This window comes from Lissotriton vulgaris, chromosome 3_1, assembly GCF_964263255.1.
Source record: "Lissotriton vulgaris chromosome 3_1, aLisVul1.2, whole genome shotgun sequence".
Classification (NCBI taxonomy): Eukaryota; Metazoa; Chordata; class Amphibia; order Caudata; family Salamandridae; genus Lissotriton; species Lissotriton vulgaris.
Genome location: NC_141689.1, coordinates 1,607,575,888 through 1,607,598,324, shown reverse-complemented (window position 1 = coordinate 1,607,598,324; position 22,437 = coordinate 1,607,575,888). Strand labels below are relative to the sequence as shown.

The 22,437-nt window shown below is 41.0% G+C and overlaps 1 protein-coding gene across 3 annotated transcripts in view; it reads left to right on the top strand.

Annotated features, from left to right (window-relative positions):
* SLC44A1 (solute carrier family 44 member 1) overlaps positions 1–22,437 on the top strand; it is a 576,430-nt gene that overhangs the window by 463,823 nt on the left and 90,170 nt on the right. For all 3 annotated transcript variants that reach the window (XM_086962088.1, XM_086962089.1, XM_086962087.1), the window contains exons 6-9: positions 1,628–1,797; positions 6,868–6,957; positions 17,342–17,481; positions 20,942–21,128. In XM_086962088.1, coding sequence (XP_086818214.1) covers positions 1,628–1,797; positions 6,868–6,957; positions 17,342–17,481; positions 20,942–21,128 — 587 coding nt within the window. The remainder of the gene's footprint in view (positions 1–1,627; positions 1,798–6,867; positions 6,958–17,341; positions 17,482–20,941; positions 21,129–22,437) is intronic.

Sequence of the window (22,437 nt, the reverse complement as noted above, 5' to 3'; positions counted from 1 at the left end):
GGTGCCCTCTGCCATACATTATAAAGCTATTACAAATCCTCAAGATGTTCGGTGACTATATAGAGGAATGATCTGAAGACCAAGATCCCTTTATTTGGTCATTGTACTCCGAGATAACTTGCAATTTTCTTTTAATATACAGCAGAGGGTCTTCTATTTCTTATAATACATGGTGACAAAATCATCACTTAAATCATTGGTGTCTTGCTCTTTCACATGAAAGAGATATGTTTGAAGTCATAAAGAATAAAAGTAGAATCCGTAGTTCGGAATTCATTACACTAAAAAGCATTAGAACTTTGTTAAAGATATTAGAATCCGTTTAATCATAGTCAGATAAAAAAAATGCTGTAGCTCAGAATGTGTAGTAACCGATTCTCTTTCCTGTAATGATCTAAAATGTGGAAAAAAGAAATGTAGTCAAAAATATCTCCAATCCACCTCAAGAAAGTGTGCTGTTGCCATAGGATTTCTAGTTTCGGCACAAAGATTTGTAAATGGTTGCAGTGCTTAATTTGTAAAAACAATGTGTCAGACCCAAAGTTTTGCTCATATGCACTTGGCTGACACTGTCGAAGGTTTGGGCACAGAATACCGAGCGAGGGTATTCCGATTCCACATCATGCCTCTTTAATCCACCACAAGACACTCCCTGATCCTTTACTAAGCTTTTGCTTTCTTCCTTTGTCACTGTTTTTTTGTCTTTTCCCGCTGGTCCTCAAACATGAGGGCCTCTCTGCCCCACCTGCAACCACCGGCTCATATTAAACACTGATGGTATGATATAATGGGTGCAAAAACGTCACCTGCTGTATTGTACCTTTTTTCACAGATGTTTGCTCTACATTACCACCAGCATTCTGCTAGTGATACCCTTTCATTGGGATATCTGTGAAATGATGCATAATTGATAAAGATCTATATAATGCCTGAAATGTTAAAAATGTAATTATTGAACATTTTAGCCCTTACCAGGCCCTGAAATGTTAGAAATGTAATAATTGGATAATTTAGCCCTTACCAAGGTGCTCTAAATGGGCCTGGAAGCGTGACCCGATTAAGGTAAGGCCTTTCTTTCAAAAACAGAAGTTCTCTTGTTTGCAGTTTGGAAATGCCTAGGCACCTCACAACTGCCACATGCAGTAAACTCCTTCCCAAAATGTACACAAGAACTTTACTGCACACACACACCTCAGCAGCACTCGATTGCCAACACTATCAAGGACCTATTGATCAATACACACTGGCTTCTCTTTCTAAAGCAGTCTCCAAATGCACCAGAATGTTGAAGTGAAAATGATTCTTTTTTTTTATTTTTTACTAACTAATGTGAGTTTGTCCTGAATCATTAAACATTAAAATCATTTTTCCAAGATGTTCATTGCAACACCAGATCTCTGACTTTTATATATAAAAATGGGATAGAGACCAAAAGTGAAGTATTGCCTCTGGGCGGTAGGATCAGTCCAAACTCGACTGCATATCACCAGTGCACTGTTGTTAAGCATGTGGAGCACGCCCCCACCCCACCCTCTCCGCCTTTCATCTGTGTGTCTTTGATGTGGCATTTTATACTACACCAGAGTAATTTTTTTTCTGATTTTGTTTTTTTTTCTTGTGTCACCAGTGCACCTATCCCATTCTTCCATCGCTGTGCTCCTGTGAACATTTCCTGCTATGCCAAGTTTGCAGAAGCCCTGATCACTTTTGTCAGTGACAATAGTGTCCTTCACAGGCTGATTAGTGGAGTAATGACCAGCAAAGAAATTATTGTGGGACTTTGCTTGTTTTCGCTAGGTAATGGTATTTTCTGATTCTTAGTTTATCGCTTAGAACTGCTTTAGGAGACTGTTAATATGCTTTTAACCACAGTACATACGAAGGCAGTAGTAACTGGAACCATCAGAAACATGTTTTTAGATTGTTGTTGGCCTACTAATTAAGGAATGTTTGTATTGTGGAAATGGCAGCATATACTTGGCATTGAACCTATGAAAACAGACATCTTTCACAAGCTTTTTCCTAGCCACAATTCTATAATTGCGCTACCAGGAGTTTATTTAAGATCTATAATTTATTAATTGTGCAACAGTGGTCTCAGATGTATAGTGGTGGTGGTCCACTGTGAAACGCGTATGTGAATTTCATTGTAATCCAGGAGTAGTTTTTTACGCCTGTGCACCCCTCAAGCAATAGAATGTATAAATTCTTCCATGCTGCGGACCCCATACATACATACATACATACAAGTTAATTGAGGCCCTGGAATCATGATTTCTGCCCTGTCAACTAAGTGTGACTTGCTCCCCAGTCATTAGATGCATTCCAGAAGACCAATCTCAACTTCCATGACCGATTTTGTAAATTAACTGTTCAATCATTTTGTTCAATGCAATTACTGCTCTCGGTTTCAGTTTTCTATAGAGAGAACTTCAGTAGTTGAAAGTGCCTAATCCAGAACAGTTTGGTCCATCTGAATCCTTATAAAGAGGGCTGCAGCCCTGACAAAAAAAAACACATTAGCCACTGAGCATACGTTCACGGATATAACTTTAAAAAGTTAGTGTTCGAAACCATTGAACAAACTGTATCCCTTGACATTTTTCTTTTCTACTGAACAAATATCTTTCTTCCTGCACCCCTTTGAATCTGTGTTTACACCACCTCCCCCAAACCTCCATCCTGTATACGTTCCCAGTTTTGCCATTTCCAGAACTAAAAGGAAACTCACAAGTATGACTATCCTAATATTAGCACATTCTCTGTCAATTGAGTCGAGTTCTTCATTGGGCAAAATTCTCCTGTTCCACTTCAGAGGCACTTTAGCGGACGCCTCAGACCCCGTTTCCTCATCAGAAACAGCACTATTGGTTTAAAAATATATATATATATATGGCCTCCTCAGGCTCAGTTAATCTTTCGGTAGTCTACAAACAGTTGACAAGTTCACAGAACATTTTGTTTAATCCTGGAGTAAATGATCACCAAAAAAGTTAACTTAAACAAGTATTGAAACCTAAACAAAACACTTTCACCATAGTATTATCTTAATTCCTTAAACAGCTATTATTCAAACCCATAGCTGAAATAGTTCATGCTCTTGTTTGTGTTGAAGTTCTTTTCTCCCATAAATCTGGGATAATCCTGAAAATGACACTAACATCCACAGTCCAATTACATTCTTTAGAGCACTCAAGTATCAGCTGAGGGACCGGATACATTGTTAAACCTTCTTCTTGTACATTATATAATATGGTTAAACATCATTAAAAACAGGAGCATCATCGATTAGGGATTACTTGTGGTTGTTTAACAAATTTCAACTCCATTACATAATTTCCTATATTTTGTGTCATGCCTTACGCTTTAACAAAATAATTTTTAGAAAAGATGTACTATGGTGGACCCAACACTGGATGGCAAGAGAGTGCACATTTTGTGAATCCACAATAGAATAAGCTCAAACCCATGGTTAAAGTTGAATAACATTTTACAATTCCATTCTTCAGCCCTCATTAGGTTTCAAATTACATTGTGTAATTAATCCACTGCCTAGTTCTTTCAGAACCAGACCATGCGATTCCTTGCTTTATTACCCATGGGACTATGCTACAACTGGCTACTTTCTATGGCGAAACACTTTCGTCCAGATTTCAAAATAACAGTTCCCATGTGTATCAAACTATTTCTGTTTGTCTGCAAAAGCTCCTGCATGTGATTTAGGCTGCAGGGTTACACTATATAAAATGGCACAAATTTGAAAGAAATTAGCTCAAAAGGTAGTTTATCCCTGGTGTAGGCCTGAGCAATCACAATGCTAAACCCTAATGGAGAGCCTTGCAAATGGACCACAAATCTTCTACAGGCTGTGTCAAAGAAGGAGCTATGGACTTATTGCACTCCGTTACCAGGAAATATGTTTTCAGAATATTCATTCAGACATGCTAATGCTGCAAGAATTAACACCTGATGTCACCTTTCTAACGCCTCAACCACTCTTCAAAATCCTCTCTGATTGCAATACAGGGAGCACCCTGGGCTAATCACATTCATAAACGTACAGTGAGCACATGAAAACCTATATGGGCATTTATATTAACTTGAGTTACAGAAAATCAATCTTTTCTTGTGATCTCTTCTTCATCTCAGCCAGAGTTTACTAACACTTAGGCAGCACTACATGTTCAACTGAGATTCTCGTGTACCAAATCGATCGAAAAGGATCTTTGATAACAGGCATTCGTTGTAGAAGTATAGCTGCCTCGAACGGAAGTGCTGCAATGTCTGAAGGAAGTGGTGGTTGTAGCCACATCTTGATTCCAGACTCCAGGCTGCTTACTTTGGTCCATTTTCTAGCAGCATGGATCCTTCTTACACTTGAATGTCGGCCCCTAAGAAATGCTTTCACCGTGCTTATTTGGAAACAAGCAACATAGGGCAACTGAGGCACGGCCTGTCTTCCCCAGCAAAGGAAATGTAGTAATTGGGTACATGTGGTTTATAGACAAAGTGATATAATGTGCCGGAGAGTTATGATAATATTCTTATAGGTCTAGACCCTGGGAATAGGACAGGCACTTACCAAGTCAGGAACTTTAGAGTTATTGAACTTCATTCAGTAGCTTGAACCTTCTGCACCTAGTACAAACTCGTGCTTGACTATCTGTAGTTGGCACCAGGGTACACCACACATCTCATCAGTAGGCAATCCATGACTTTCATCTGCTGCAGGCATCCTACGAAGGAGCCTCTTATGAATTTCCCACTGATCTGACCTGTATGAACAGGATCCATGCTCCGAATCATAGGAATCCATGATTGGATATGGTCTGCACTCATCTTTGTAGAAAATCATTAACTGCTAAAAAATATGATTGGTCTGAAGAGCCAATCATTGGGACGGAACTGTTTATAATACAAATAAATAATTTCCTTTCTAGTGGAAACATAGAAGGAAATCTTCTGCGAAAGCTGAAGCACGTGTCCATTCAGAGGAGTGTGATTAATTGCGGCCATCGATGGTTGAACTAGAATCAGTTTTCCAGTCCTACTCTGTCACCACCTTAACCCCCTGAGTTGGGTACCTAATCGGTGCACTTATAAAGAAGATAATACAAATACTTTGATGGTTTTAGTATTTGTGCTTTTACGCACTGCCTGTTCCTCAAAGAGATCTCATTTTGACGTAGCAGGTTTTTAGAAGGGATGCATTCATGCTGTGCTGCAACAAAATGTCAACATTACAGGTATTTGTCACCCTTTATAGAGTCGCCTGATCTAAAAGTAAACTTATCAACTAACCTGTTCACTGTCTCGCCCTGTTATTGTGCTGTAATATCCATACTGGAATTACAGTCAGACATTTTTGGTGGTTGCTTAAAACTAGCGATTCCTTATTTTGAGCTATACGTTTATATACATTTACCAGCACGTGCATCAGACAAAGTAAATTACATTTTGTAAGTGGCTTTGGTTACCTCCCCCTAAAGTGAATCAAAACTTAACAGTGTAAAGTCACAATAAATGTTGAATTGTTAGTTCCCCCTTTAGGCACTGTTTCTGCACTGGCTCTTAATTAGTAGAGGAGGCCCAGCAGTTTGCCGATTTACTGCCTTTCTGCATCCATCATTGAAGGCTTCCAGTCTAGGGCTCTCAGCTTTTGGACGGTTACATCAGGGTGTGTTGCACGTGCTCCTGGAGGTGGGCGCGATACACAACCAAGTCCCACCACGTAGAGCTTAATTTGACCAATTCCATCCTGTGACTTACACAACCCAGTATTTGGCACAAGATCATTAAACAGATTTTAAAACGTCCTCTAACCGTTCGAACACTACATTTTTGATCAGTTCTCCGCGAAGGTTCTTTCTTATGTTTTGTTGGAATAGAGGTTCTTAACTCCAAGACACCAATTTATTTGAAATAAAACACCCATAACAGGTCAACACAGCCAACTAGAGAATGTTACACTTCAAATTGGCAAGTTTTCTGGTTTTCTTTCCTTCATATCGGCAAATGCTGTTCATTCACCCTATGACTCAACTGCAAATAGTTTCAAACCCTCGAGGCCTGAACTGAGAATGCCAAATCCCCTTTCCTTTTGAATATGAGAAAGTCCCAAATTTCTGTGAGGTTATATATGAATGCTCTAGCTGGCACATATGGCCTGTTCATATCACCGATGAATGGGCCTTAAAGATTGCTTTGTGTCCTGTAAAAAACAGAATTTGTAGTTGGGAACCAAAGTGGACCAATAATATCCAGATTGTACTATACATATATATAGATTGAGAAAGGAATGTCTGCCAAAGGTACTTACTCAAGTTGACCCATTACACATGGTTTTCCCTGGATCCTCCTGTGGCCTACAAGTTTTCAGGCAAATGAAAAATTGAGTGATGATGAAAACTCGGAGAACATGTTCTAGTTCAAAGCCAATAGCAATTGAAACCAGTAAACTTCATTAGACACCAGCATAACACATTGTCATTAGGCCACAATTGTAAATACGACTTTTACCAAAAGAGTTCATTATTGGTCCAAACCCAATTGCACTGTTAGCTGTATCCACTATAGAAAATGTGTTATTGATCAGCTGGATTTGTCACCAAAGTATTTCTTTGTTCACTCTGTTTTTATTGCCCAAAGCATTCATTATGTTGTTTATTGGATGCAGATTATTTATTATTCCCTTTCACTCGATTCATACTTGCAGACTGACATTTTCATATAAATGCATATCCTACGTAGTGACCGCTAGTAATGAATGGGGTTGTTGAATGCTCTAGACCATGATACAAGTGTTCTCCCATTGTGTGCCTCTTCTATTGGCGCTGAACTTTTTTCTTCTTTTGTTTGTCGTTGCAGTTTTATCAATGATCTTGATGGTAATAATCAGGTATATTTCTAGAGTCCTCGTCTGGATCATAACAATTTTGGTCATACTGGGGTCAATTGGTAAGTAAATTTAAGCCTTAGTGATGTCTACTGTATTTCAAGCTGTGTTGTTACCCTTTTAGCATTGTGTATCAAGTTTGAAAGAAAAAAAGGACTAAATTGTCCAGATCTCTCAGTAATGTATAGAACAAGATTGCTGCCTTCTGTTCATCGATAAAACGATAAACGCTTGCCCAGCTGTAGCATAGCTTTTTGTGGAACAATATAATGGTTTACTTTGAACATACAGATGAGGCTATGTTTCTTTTTCCGCATTAGAGTATGCCACGGAATACCAAGTACTGGGTAACTATGATTCATCAAAAAACGAAAACATGAAAAAGCTTAGTCCAGTTGAAGATAATGGAGAAGAGAATAAGGAAGTGTTCATGTTTTCTTTTCGTATGTATCATAGTTACCATATACATGGAATGTTGAGGGATACTGTAGAATGCAACAAGAAATAATGCTTCACTCTAATAAAGAATGTACGCACTTTTTTGTCTTACACAGAAAGGGCTTTGTTTTATGAAAATAATATTTTGCTCACTTGTATTGTGCTTTCTACCTTTAAGGTTACCATAGGTTGCTAAGGAGGAGAGTGGAGAGGATGAAAAAGAGGTACCTTGATTGAGGAATTGAGAAGACACTGTGAAGTGGTCTTCAATAAAAACAGTTCCACTTTGGGCTGAGCAGTACTTAATTTTTAGTAGCGGGCCTAGGCAGCTGACTGACTGGCAACAATGTCTGGAGCAGGGGAGGTATTGGTTGGAGTTGGAAGGAAGTGGAAGTCTGGAAGTTATAGTGCGGGTAATAGTGAGAGAAATTAGATACGTCTGATCTTAGTCATGTTGAGGAGATGATAAGGAGGCATGAGTGAATGTCTGTAGGAGTCAATGGAACGCTTTCTTCTCATCGCCACATTGTCAAGAGCCAATCCTATCATGTGTGTCTTTTCCGTACAACATAGATTTCTCTGTGTGTTCACAAACTGAAAGAAACGAAGGAGGCGAGAGAGAGTACTGAAACTACCCTCTTTCCTCAGATGCCCAGTTTCTTAAGAATGGCAAAGGAATCTGTGTTAGGTTGTGAGCCCACCAGAGGGTGCTGAAGGTTTGGCTAATTCAACTCCTAGCGTAGAGAAGCCCTCAAGACCTCGCTCTTGGTGCTTACTGGCTGCTCTGGTCAGTAGCCTGTGCTGTTAGGCCGGACCAGGCAGGAGCTCGCATAACTGATGCATTCAGGATACATGGAGGGCTCAGGTTGGTAAGCATGCTCATTGGTAGGGTTTTCATTTCATTCCATGTTGCCAAAACACTTTACGTCTGCAAATGTATTTAACAAAATAATACGTTCTCTAAGCTGTTGTCAAGTTCTCCTCCATTGCACCAACTTGTCGTAAGAACCAGATTGCAGTGTTTTGGAAAACCTAAGAATGCAAATAGGTTCCCGGGAACACGATGCCATGCAGTAGACACAGTCTTTGTTAAAAACCATACTTATCATTGTGATACAAAATAAACAATCATGGCAGAACATATGGCTGTTGCTGCAGAAAATTCTATTTAGATTTTCCAGAGAAAGACCGTATCACAAAATGTTTGTGTGGTAGGGAGATGGGTATTTGGAAATGGAGAAGTGCAACACAGCTTCTTTTTTAATGGAGGATCGCAGTCTTTTCTAGATCACACTAGGAGGCGGTTATATTTATTTAGCTGTGTGTGTGTGTTCACTGGGCAGGAGCTTTATAATGGCCTTTGGGGAGCTGCAGAACAAGGTAAGCACTGGGCGGGGCCAGTAGAGGCAAATCTACACCGTGGCTGTATAAAAACTGCAAAGGTGATTCTTGCTGAAGGGCTCAAAGAGACGATTTGAGGTATTGACAAGGTTTATAGGGCCAATTAAAGTGCTGCAATCTGACGTGTTGGGTTTGTGGGAAGGACCATTGAGGGGATTTGGGGTTGAATGATCCTAGGGCCGTTTGTGGAAGAGATATTAATAAGGGGTGGTTGGCAAAAGGAATGGGCTGGTGGGCATGGCCAGTGTTTGTGGTGCTAGTGGGAATTTATGGAAGCCTTGAACTTAGTTCATGTTTTTTACAGAACGAGGATGAGTTTATATTAAATATGCCAGTGTGGACTTTTACAGATCAATTCAGATCTCCAAATTTGCTGGACAAAACAAGCATTTTTGTTTTGTACAGGTGTTTTTGTTAAATAAAATGTTTGGTTACAAAGAGTAATCTGTATGGCCGGGCGTAACTCGCATAATTTAATTTAACGTAATTGTGCAGAATTACCCAAAAATTCAGCAAGATTAGTCAGAATTTCACAAGAGAAATAGTCCTGGTTTCAGTGCTATTTTCTTAGAGCAAAAATGCCCCCTCGTGTAAAAAATGGACGAGAGGATGCATTTTGCGCAAAGAAATAGCTCTAAATGCAACAGAACATGAATTGCGAGTTGGTGCGTGCTAAATGTACACTTGGGGTGGAATCTACCCTCCACCACCCCCAACCTGCACCCAGCGCAAAGCACTAGTTTCTTAGAGCTAGTTTCTTAGCACAAAATGTTCCCTCGTGTCCAAAATGGTTGTGAAGAAAATAGCACTAAATGCAACAGAGCATAAACAGCAGTCTGAGCAGCCACTTGCAGTCCCTATATGTGTCCTTGCTGTCGAATTTTATCCCCACAAAATTACTTAAAATTGCTTAACCGGGCGTAATTGAATTATTATCGCAAATTCCACGTTACTCTTACTCTGATTACTGTACGTAATAGAAATTCCGCCCATGCCTAGTTATATCGAGTGATGATGACGCTTCTGTTGGTCTGGAATACACAAATTTGAGATAAGTTTGTCGTTAATTCACAGCATGCGTATTCTTGTGCATTTAAGTTTCAATTCTGCTGCAGTTTCGGTTATGACAGCAGAGTGTTTTGTCTAAAAAAGGCACTTTCCAGGTAGCATTGGTATTCCCCAAGTCTCTGGAGAGTCCCACTAGTCTATGCAAATACTCCAGCTTCCATGTTTTGGGTTCCTCTTTATCTATGCCTGTCACCATGTCAAAATTTCTGTGTTTCCTCTAATTTTATCGATTCATTTTCCTTCTTGGGTATGGCCTCCGTGCATGAAATTCAACTTAACATTTGTCAACAATGTCTGTCAGCATTTTACCCAAAATGGTGAAGGCAGGACGTAGATTGTCTTACCACTGTGCCCAAAATACATTTCTATATTTATTTTGGTGCCACGACTCCCATCCTGTGTTAAAGACACAACAGAGAGAAACTATTGAATCAAAAGTCATGGTGTCTGCACCATGCAATGGCAATCATATATGTATCTATGTGAAATGCTTTAATGCATCTATTTGCAATATCAGTGCATTAGTATAGAGGTTTTATCCTTATAGCGCCTAATTTTACATTATAGTCACGAATGACGCCGCTGCTAGACTTTCTGTGCACAATCCAGAAGTGGATGGACACCTCTTGAGTTCAACTTAACAGGGCTAAAAAGTCAGTCAAAAGTTTTGGCTCAAAAAGGAAAGCCAATTCACAATACTGTCGGTCGCTTATCAAGTTGGTGAGCATGTCCAATATCCCATCAACTTACAAACCTGTTGTTAATTTTAGAACCATCACAATTTTTATTTTCAAAGTAAGCATCTTCGCACCATCTATCTTTTATTTTCTGCAAATTATCTTGCTCTGGTAGCAGTGCCTAATTTAGCAACAGATTACAGAGCCAACATGTGAGAATACAGAAGGTTCATTACAATGTGAACTGAGGACTGTAGGAGTAAATAAATGCAGGAGGGATCAGCATCACAGTGGTGTGAGGTGGGGAGGGGTCAAGACTACAGACTAGGTTTGTAAGAAGCTTCTAAAGAGGCGTGATTTGGGACCTTTCCTGAATTGTATCAACAAAAGAGGGACATTGATGTGCAAAGAAAGGTTGTTCCAGCGTTTAGTCTACACAACAAAAGCCTGTTGGCTTGCATGTTTTATGACGTTTTTACATTTCCAGCCTAGCCAGTAATGTGCTCAAAGTAGTGTGGGTGCCTACAGGTATGTTGAGTTTAGAGGCAAGATAGTCAAGTACGGCGCCTTTAGATCACACAGCAAAATTTGACGTGGATTCTTGCATGAAGGGGCAACACCCTATTAACTCACCTCCTGCCTGTGCCTGGACCGTGTGTTCCACCAACAGAGAGACACCCGCTTCACTCCCATGCCTCTATCCAGGCAAATGGCTCCTAGAGCATGGAAGCACACTGCAGTTGTACTCCCAGAGAATGGAGTGAGAACTTCCCTTGGGATACAAGTGACCTGGGAGAACAGGAAGGGATCTTGTTGCTGTAGCTCGAAGGCTGTAGAGAGACAAAGGTTCTATGAGACCCCAGTAAAGTCCTCCACCATCTCCACCATCAGTTGAGGTGATGGAAAGCACAGGAAGCCCTCAATAAAGTCGAAAAGGAAGTGTTCTGCATTGTGCTGAGATGTTGATTGATTTTTCATTTTCTATCTGTAGGCTAATTTGAAGACAAGACCGAGCGAATTGTGTGAGATATGATTACAAACTTTCACTATAAATATTCCAAATTTATCTCACAGCCACAATAAATGTAAGGTGTCTAGGAATAGTTGGGCTAGAATCTTTTTGAAACACATTTTTATTGCTTTTCCATCATATTAACAGCATATTGTTCTCATTTAATAGAGTCATAGAGTGTTATAGTTGGCTTTGAATAAGAGGTATTGTGGACAAACAGAAAGGGCCTACTTCTGTCACTTCCTTGGTCATGGCTAATGGCATTGGGCGGGAACAGTAGTCAGTTTGGGGCCAAAGCTTATAGAGTAACAAGTGTATTAGCATATATATTACGCTTGTCTAATTGTACAGCCACAACTATGTACATCATGAACAATAAAGGTGAATGTATGGCCCCTTGAAGGTTTATCACTTTAGCTTGCTCACATCAGATTTGTAAAGGTTCATTGACACCATTTGGGTTACCATCGCAGCCAATATTGTGCAATATGTGCATCAGGAGGTGGTAATGTCAAAGGCTGCTGAAAGGTTGAATACAACCAGTGCTCTGAACCTACCACCTTCCACTTCCAGCCTGCTAGCTTTAAGACCTTAGTTTGAAGGCATCTGAATCCAGATGCCTGCCACCTTTTCCAAAAGAGTCCAGAGAGGGCTTTGCACGTTTCTTTTGACCGATGTAGAGAAGGTTGTAATCTGAGGATTGGTAGATATCGGAAACCAATCTAAAAAGTCAGAGAGATGTTGTCTGGAGGTGCAGTTTGAGTACTATAATAAGATTTTTGTTAACTATATAGTGAGAGAATATTTTTGTTGGATCTTCTGTAGATAGCAAGGACCTTTCTAGTTAACAATAGTTGGTTTCAATTTGGCAAGATCTTGGGACAAACCTAAGTTGTTAACATGTGTGAAGGAATTAATCTCTGAGCCTGCCTGGAAAGGAGGGAGCTTATATAAAACATGAGGTAGAGCTTCAGAAAATTGAAAAGGGTACATGGAATCACTAGCGATAGAATTATTGTCTACATTTGTGTTGACTCATATATAAGAGGCTATTGAAACTGGGCTTCATTCTTTTTGAGTTCCTAGCTTTTGACATGGTGACTTTATGCGAAAGCAGGTTATGTGGCCCAAGAATCCAACCAGATAAGTAATAAAGCAACATCTGTGAATAAATTAGCCAGAGGTATAAACAAACAAACCAAAAAAATAGATCAGGCAAGTGACCTCTGCAATGCCTATGAAGGTGGTTTAATAATAGTCTCTTTGTGTGGGGACTGGTCAAAAACGTTTATATTAAGGTCTTCAATGAACACCACGTTGTTAGCATTTAAGATAAAGTGGTAAATTAAGTTTAACAACCAAGTTTCTCCTCTGCCAAATTAGGCAGGCGATACACTTATGCAAATGTATAAGCCTGTTAAGTTTTAATAAGGTTTCATTGAGTGCTAAAGTGAGATAGAGAGAGAGTCCTTTGGAATTATTTCTAGCTCAGTGCTAAACTCACCAAGCACTTTAGGCATAGGAGTACTATTTAAGCAATGTTATTAAATGGGAAGGACACTCGTAGGTAGTTCATGACCACCGGGGTGTAGTCAGAGGTCCAGAGGGAAAGCAGCAGGCCCTACTCCACCACAAACGTGGGGGTGCCTTCCTCCTTGGATAATATTTCCGTTGCAAATCAGACCCTTAAAATTCACAAAGCTGTTTGTTATTCTGCTTTTCATGGAAGTATTTGAATGGAAGGGTACAAAAAGCACAGTCGTTGGATTTTCTTTTTTTAGTAGTCAGATGCCCTGTTTTTAGGTCTCGGCCTTGCGAAAGCAGCGCATACGCTGTCCTGCCATGAGAGGCCTTTTGGAATCAATACGATTCCAGTATGCACGCGGGGAGACAAACGAGACGGAAGATGTGAATGCGGTTATTGGCCCCTTTACTGGGGGCGTGATACTCAGTGGACTTTTTTTGCGCCGCCAGTAAAGCCAGTCCCCGCATGCACATCTTCTGTCCGCCCTGTAAAGAGATGTGCACGGGCACGCTCATGCCGGCGTGCTTTATGGAGAACTTCTTTCACCTGCCCTCTAAGTCAGGTATAAGGATGTGGTTAATTCCCCAGCACGTGATGCTGCGATGAGGTCACCGTCCGCGAAAGCGCGCAGGCTCCATATGCTTCATGCCTGCGCTGGTGTCTGCACCGGTTGAATGTGTCTCTCAGGGTCATTGCTGGATGTGAGAGACGGGAGTGCAGCCCCGTCCTTAGCTGAGCTCCGCTAGTCTGGATTCAGACATTGCAGGTAATCCCCAACCTGCAGGTGGGGGGAACAGGGACACGCGGGGAAGCTGGGCGAGACCCCAGCTTCCCCTTTAGAGACGCAGCCCTTGGTAGTGACGACGCCTGATGTTATATTGCGAGGGTATAATGTCTTGCTGGGTTAATACATCCAATGCCCCCTCCCCGCACTCTAGGTGACAGGTTATAACCCTGCCTTTCACTCCCCGAGGACTATAAAATGAGTACCGTTGTACCGTGTAGCAGTAAACATCTGCTATAAAGTGCTGGGACACCTACTGCTGTAAGGAAACGTTTCATAAATGCTCTTCATATCGTATGTTAACGAATACAACGTTCCATTACCACCCTGATGCTAAGGATTCAAGGACATCGCAGTGGGAAAGCTGTCACCAAGCTTTAACAGGCACCAAACTGCCCCATGAGGCTGTGTAACAGCAATAAAGAGTATACCTTTCACCGTGATGATCGCCCCCCTTCAGGGTGGCTTACAGTAGCATCTCACACAGGAGTAGTCTTAAAGAGCCGGTGTCACAACAACCCGGAAGTCGGCAATCACCAGCCAGGTATAAATAGCAGATGCCATAATGAAGCTACTATATGTCAAAGCGCCATATTCAGTTCATTCATTCATGAGAAGTTACTCCCCACAGCAGTGGTTAATTTGTAAAAAGAAAACAAAAAAAAGAAGTCCTGTAGCTCCTGTCGGGGGATAGCTTGCACCAGCCCATTTCTCCTGTTAGCGCCGCCTAAAACAGAACCAAGTACTAACCATGAAAGAGGGGAGAGGATGTGTTGTAATGACTAGAGCTGCCGAGTTCCTACCTTTGGAACCAGGTTCAAGTCTTGGCGTTGGTTCAACATCCTGTGATTCTGGGCAAATTACTTAATCTTCCCCTCCAGCAATGGCACTGACGGGTCCACCCGCTGTCTCTTTAGGCTTTGGTTTTGCTCATGCTGAGGGGTCTCTTCGCAGACCTCACTCCGGGTCTGCCGGTTTCTCAGATATACCAGGTGCTTCCTTTGCCTTGTACTCCCTTACTACAATAGATTACTTGCTGGATTATGGGGTTATGCTCCGGTTGTGGCAGAGCTCAGTTTCAAACCTGCCTCATCCGGAGCTGTGCATAAAGGGTAAGTAGCTTGGTTGCAACCACGGCTGATTAATCTTTGTTAATATGATATCAACAGGGCATGGACACTTTGCAGTTACTTACCTGGCAGAGCCTGTTCAGTGTAGGGAATGACGACTGAGGCCTGGTTAGGGCTACTAACCAAGGGTGAGTTTAATTTGGATGGGAGAATCCTATGAACTAGCATCCTTCTTTGCTCGCCAACTCAGGAGGGATGTCACTAATTTGCATGTTTCTTCACACGTTCTTACAGAACCTTTCTTTTCTTTTCCTCTTTCTTCCTCTAAATCTCATTTTCTCTGCCTCCTGCTCTCTCCCTCCCCCCACCCCTATCGCTGTCAGTGTCCTTCCTCCTGTGTATGCATGTGCTCAATGCCTAAACACTTAAAAGGTCCCAAGGGCGAGACCTATTGGCTATGCCAATGCTTGTTGTTCTATTGAAAGGCATTTTAGTGAAAGCCTTGTTTTGAGGTTTACAAAAAGGTAGCAGTAGATACGGTGATAACGGATTTTAGTTACGATATAAATCCTAGATTCGTTGTTGGTGGTGACGTGCAAAGTTTAAAGTATTGTAATGAGCTCTAGTGTGATTACCCTATGTGGAAATGCTGACCCTCTGCTCGGGTTTTATGAATTATGTTTGAGTGAACATCTTTTTCTCATGTGATCTTTTCCATGGACAAGATGAGAAGTGTTCTGGAAGGTAAAATGAGGACGCATTTTCCATAAATTTACAAATATCTTCCTCCGCAATGTGAGAATAAAGTCTGACATTTTGAGGAAAACACGTTTCCCACAGGAGCAGCAGCATGTCAGCTGATGCTATGGTGTTCTACAGCTGCTTCACCATAGAGTTCTGTAGACAACTAGACCTCTAACATTCTATTTTATGAGCAAAAGCGTGGCACATCTGAATGCCTTATTGCTATAATAGCTGTAGAATTGAAATATGGTCCTATAGAGAAGACTGCAATAAACTAACAAAAGGCTGGGTGACATTTTGCCATAAAAATTACAGTTAGTACTCTAGAATTCTAAAATGATGAAACATTTTCTATAAATTGGCAAATATCTTACTCGCCCATATCAGAAAGTCTAGCGGCTGAGCGAAAGACAGCGACGGCTCCTCTGTTAAGGTGGAGGAGTGTCACCCTACTGCTCTCTTGAGCAGTGCTAAAAGGAAAAATAAAAATACTAATAACACAATGTTATTATCATTTTATTTTTCAGCGCTGGGGCCGGGCCGTGCTATCCTGACGGACAGCAGTAGCCAGCAGGGAGGAGTAGTGGTGGACACCATAAGTGCGCATGACAGTTTTTGCCGGCTGTCGTTTGATGGCGAAACCATTATGAGCACTTCGCATCTCTCCACCCGGCTTTGTTGCACAGCAGAGTGCAGAACAGTTCCAGGCAATGTCTGAGCGGCAAACCAGGCTGCTCAGACCAATCAGGACACTGCTGTCATGCTGGTAATACTATTACCACCATGACAGACGCGACGTGATTGACTTGGGAGGGGGGGGGGGAGGGGGCGGTGTGCTACCAGGCATCAGGAACAAAAGAGGAGGGAGGAGAGGCGATGGCCATACACAGGTAAGTGATTTTTTACTTTTCAAAATATAAAAATAGATCTGGGCATCGAAAAAAGTGCCTCCCAGGAGCAAATCGGATAGCTAAAAAAGGGGCCAATAATGAAAATTGGGGCCGTTTTGAACTTTTAAGGACGCTCTAAATAGGTGTTTTGCATGGTGGGGATAGATACTGTATTTGATCTTGCTGCAGGTAATGTCTGTGGTAAAATCCGGGAAATCAACAGTAAAAACTAGTGTGTCAAAGAATAAAATGCCCCAAAAAAAGGCCCATACTCTGACCAATTAGACCAGCCTTTCTAGCACTGCCATATTGCCCTATAGGCCAGTCTGACTCCGAGCAGAAGAGTCAGGAAGCCAACAGTTGAAAAACAGTTTGAATTAGCTTGGCCTGCGATTATAGCTATGAATCTCCGATCAAGAAATCCTTAAATCTGCACAGAAGGTACTAAGTACAATGTTCAAAATATAGCAGTTTCATCCATAAAAATTCGCAAATACACAATCTCCTCAATGATATGTAATTTCAATGTAAGCATCCGACAAAATATGACATGTAGTAGCAGCAATTCGTGTCAACAGTGATTTCATGGACTAGTAAGGGTACCGCTGTGTGCGCATGTGTTAGGCAAAAAAATGTGATCAAGTGATGTGGGAGAAGCTAAGTTGTGAGGTACTGAAATATTTATTTTTGACATGGTTTTGGGGTAATAGTGATAATGAAAAAAATCTAAGTTGATATTTTTTTTTTAGATATTTTGTGTTACTTATGCTATAAACCATTTAAACCTATATAAAGTGGATACGATTGACCTTCCTTTCTTGTCTCTTTCCTGTTCAGGAGGCACAGGTGTTCTGTGGTGGCTGTACGCAGATAATAAAAAAACCTTCAATAACGCACTTCCTCCAGATCAGCTTCAGATTGCCACCGACAACCTTCAGGCTCTTTTGATCTATGCCATTGCTGCCACTGTCTTCACTGTAAGTGCTTGTAGTCGTGCTGGTTGGTATCTAGTGCAGTAAGGAGAAGATATTACTTTTTGTTTGCCTTTTTCCTTGTGCTCAGTGATTGGAGAAGACCGGCTCATTTCCTGATTCTTACATGATGATGCAGAGACTTGCCGACTGATGGGGTTGTGTTGTACACCATTGTGGCTGATGTTCAGCATAGCTAAAGCGACAGAATGGAATTTACTAGTGGTTCAGATTGGTTCGAGCATTTCCATTCATCCATTTTCTGATTCCGCAATACATTTCACAGATACACTTTGTACACTTTTCTCTGGCATTTTCCCTCTTTGTTTTTATTTTAAGAGGAGCAGAAGTATGTGCTTTCAGTTGATGCAGGAATTGTAGTGATATATTCAAAGGTAAGGTATGGTACTATGGCATTGGTGAAGTGTATGCAGTGTTTTGTGGTTTCTCTGGCCCGTTTCTCTTATTTTTTTTATTTTTTATTTTCCTGACTTTATATAGCACATAGAATTGCAAACCTTTCTCATTCACTAGTAGAACTCTAGCAGGTGGCTCTCTTCTTGTCTCGTCTTCAGTCCTACTGTTTGTAGATCACAGTGCTTTATATTTTCCTTTTTGTGTCTCTGTATGGATCAAAGTCTTAAATGCATGATTTAAAGAGAGTACCGTGACTGCGGGAGGGATTTAAAAACCGCTCGGTATGGTTTTTTGTGTGGGATTTTAGCTCTCCTCCCCTTTGTTGCAGTTCTCTTCTACTAACTTTTGCATTCAATGATCATCTTATGTTGTCCTTAGCGTGTTTCATTCACCATGATCTGGTGATGTGAAGTGCTCCCTAATTTTCAGGATAATTCATACATGAAATAATGTGTGAATTTCGACCAATATCAGGTTGTTTAGATGAATGAATGGATCTAAAAACTTCCTCATAACAGGCCACACCCTCTTCAGATCAGTACATGGAACAGACAGGCTACCAAGCATGTACTAAAATACTGTTGGCTTCTTGATTCTTGGGCTCAGGGTACTGCTGTAGAGTTACCCCGTCATTTATAGGATTTTGTTTTAAGTTCTCTAACAATTCTCGAGATACACAATGACACTGTAATTTTATTGTCAACTCAGTTTGCAAATGTAAAATCACAAATTTTTTAAGACAGACCAGGTATTTGTACTTGTAATTTAGCGATTTGCACACCTCATCTCAGCTCATAAATATTAAATCGTTTTTAAGCCTCTCACACAAGGTGTCATCTGTGATTTGAGTGTGCTAATGTATCCCAGCGCCATCAGGTTGCACGATTCTAAACCCATCCTTGCCTTGTTGAAGGACAAGTACGCTTGTTTCCTAATTGTAAGGTCTTAGGCATAGATTGAAGTCTTCTAGAAAGCCATGATATTTGTATTTCAGAAGAATCACCCGCAGCTCACTCTTGCAGGTCAACAGATGCTCTTTATGCTGACAACATCTTTGATTTTCTCTGCAGCATCAGTGACTTTGGCCCCAACTCTGGCAAAGTCCTCTTAGAATTCAAAGGATATGGCCTTGCCTTCCACTTCCCTGGTGGTTCCTTCCTCTTCAACACTGATATCAGCTGCTTGGGCGGTGGCATCCATACCATTTCAGGCTTTAGACAAGTCGGTCCTGATGTTGAAAACAGTCCTCACTCTGTTCTTCCAGGAGAAGGTCCTCCGAGTATTTCAAACAATCTAATTTCAAAGCAGGTTTTTCTTGCATGGATAAACCACCTTTTTAAGTCTGACTCTTTGCAATTGGAAAATGTGGTAATCCATAGGGGTGAGGGTGATCATTGCTTAGTGAATGTTTTGCTTCCTCTTCTACAGACTGACACCAGCCTTTAAATGTGCACGTTCGAGGGTTATATATCTGGAGTAAGGCCCACTTTTCAGTTGTCATTAAGCATGTAGCAAATAGATCCCTGGGTCCTAAGAACAGCCAGAGTCCTCTCTGCTTAAAGAAATTCTGGTGGGTAACCAAACCTATGGACCCGTTATTCCTTTCAGAGAGACCCTGCTCACTTACAATAAAGAGACTTGGGACACACCTAAGTCCACCTCTACAGTATCGTAGTAGGTGTCCTGAAAGTATTGAACAGCTCACCCAGTCCAACCTTTTATGTCCTCACTTCTTTCTCCAGAAAGCTAGGACATAGATGCATCATAGGCAGAAATGTGTCTCTTAACACATTAGCATTTAAGCTACTAATGCCAATTGGTTACTAGATTCACTACCATACTTCCTTGAGGTGCAACATATTTACCACATCTTAGGAGTTCCAATCCAATGCCTCTTGTTAGGAAGCAGCCTGGCCTATGCATTCTTTTGTTAAGCATTGCTGTCTGAATGAGCTGGACAAACTGCAAAGGAGACCAGTGCTTCAAAGTTTGATCTATATTGAAAATAAGATCTTAACCACTGCTTGTTAGGGTGATCATTTGCAGAATCTGTTGCTTACATTTGGTATATTTCTTCTGATGGATATGGTGACCCCAGCAGATTTTTGATTGCCCTCCTTTTGGCCCTCTTGAGGATGCATGTTGGACTCTTCTTGCTTTATTTTTCTTTTTTAACTCTGGATCCACCCTCTGCGTCCTTATCCTATATGAAGCATGTATAAACTGGGGCAAAAATGACATCAGTGGCACCCTTGGTGCATTAATATTGCCTCTGATATCACTTCCTGTGACCTAGTCCGTAGCACTAATGTTTGTGATATGTTTTTGTGGGGAAAATAATTCATTCAATGTGGCATCTGGCATACGACAAAATCTGCACAAGCTGCCATGTCCATCAGAAAGAATGTTACCAAAGTTAAGTAGCTTTTTTTTATAGGTGTGTCCAAACATCCCACTGGTGCAGATACAATATGCTCAGTCACAGCAGAAAAAAACTGTCTTCTGATTTTATGATTAACACCACTTGTCTTTCAGAATATGACCTCATTATAGACTATCTCACTAAACAATAATTTAAAATAGATTCATCAGGCTGACTACAATTGTCCTTATAATGCGTTTTATGCATTTGTTTTTTGTAGATGATGTAGGTTTGTGTTTCCTTAGGCAAGTTTTGATTTTTTCATTATGTTTGGTATCTTATAGGTTCTGGCACTTTTCTTTTAAGGCTGCTAAAAGATTACACTGAAATATGAGTGGCAGGTACTTCTTGGTGTGGATTTTCTCAGTAACATTTTAAAATATTTAGATTCAGGAATATATTTCAGCATTTGGTCAACCCTATATTTATGAACCATTGAACCGTGTTCCTGCTCAATCATTTAGAATTCCTTAATCCTCAAGACTGTATTCTGAAGAGCCAGATCCGATTGACACTCCGGCTCATCACCAGGACGTACATGCAAGTTGTCACTTTACCAGCAAATGATAAATAAAAACGTCCTGTAGTCTGAAATTATAATTTTCCTCTTTTTGTTTAATCTTTCAGGTTATTCTTTTGTTGATTATGTTTGTGATGCGCAAACGAGTGGCCCTCACAATTGCCTTGTTTCACGTGGCCGGGAAGGTCTTCATCCATCTTCCACTGCTAGTCTTCCAGCCTTTTTGGACTTTTTTGGCTCTGATACTCTTTTGGGTTTACTGGATCATGGTGCTGCTTCTTCTCGGAACCGCAGGTAGGGTTTCATTCTCTAAAATCACCCTGATGCTGAGTAGATTGTGTGCTCCTGACTTATTCCTTTATCCACTGCTTCCAACCATAATATTGTCCATATTTGCAACTCGAATTGTCAGCCCTGGATTACCTCAATTGGGTATTGAATTAAATAGAGTGCCGGGGTAACCATCTGATGCTTCTTTGTCTTTTGTGTCCTGTATTGGTTTGCTTTTGAACAGAAACATTCAAAGCATGTTACTTTTGGCAGTGAATTACCACGGTATGAATAAAATCTCGGACTTGCGCATTACTAGATAATACAAATGATGGCTTTAAAAATTGTTTGCTGTAACCGCTAACAATGTGATGGCTGGATTGCTTGAAATACTCTCAGTTACTGACAATCACTCATGCTGCATTCAAATGCTATGTTTTTGCCCATTATTCTACTGTAGAGAGACCTGCCATATGCAAATTTGTCTTGGTCCTACTCTAATAGGGACAGCCCATCTTGAACTACCAGGCTAGGTCCCCTTCAGACGGGAACATGAGCTACCACATGTCAGTTTCGTTTTCCTTAGGCCTTGTCATGGAGGTATAGCTTGAGTCCTGTGGCACAGTGAGCACAGGATCCATATCTGGACATACCCGCCTGTCTTTGGGCATTCAACTGCAGCAAACAAGGTGCTGGATGGAAAGCTTTACTTCATCTCCTCCACTTGTTATTTGATTGGACTTACATTCCAATTCATACTTTTCTCCCACTATGCCGCTCTAGATAGAGACCTGCCATAAGCAAATCAGTCTCAGTACTGTACCTGCAAGAACTGTCCAGCCAAAACTGCCAGGCCCGGTCTTCTGCCACTGAATCATAGGACTCAAGCTACCTTCTGCTGAGGTCCAAATAGGACAAGACCAGTCTGGGCTTGCTTACCTTCCTGTTCATAAAAGACCACTCCTGTCCGTTCAAGCTGGACTGTCCTATTGGTGAAGGGCCTATATTAATTTGGATATGACTGGCTCTGGTCAGAGGTGGCATAATGGGAACAATTATGGACTGGATTGCAATCCAGACTAATTACCAGTGTCTGACAAGTAACCCACTCATCACTTGTTTTCCTCCGCTTTTGCTGCAGATGTGTGGGTTGGCCAGTTACAATTTTGAATGCCAGCAAGACAACTAAGTCTTTCATCTCTTTAAAGTTGATTAATTAATACAATTCAGTTGTGTTACTCTGACACCTGTTTGTTACCATCCATGGAAAAGGCTGTAGTATAAAAAACATTATATTAAAAAACAAGTCTCTGGAACATAAACAGTTCATGCT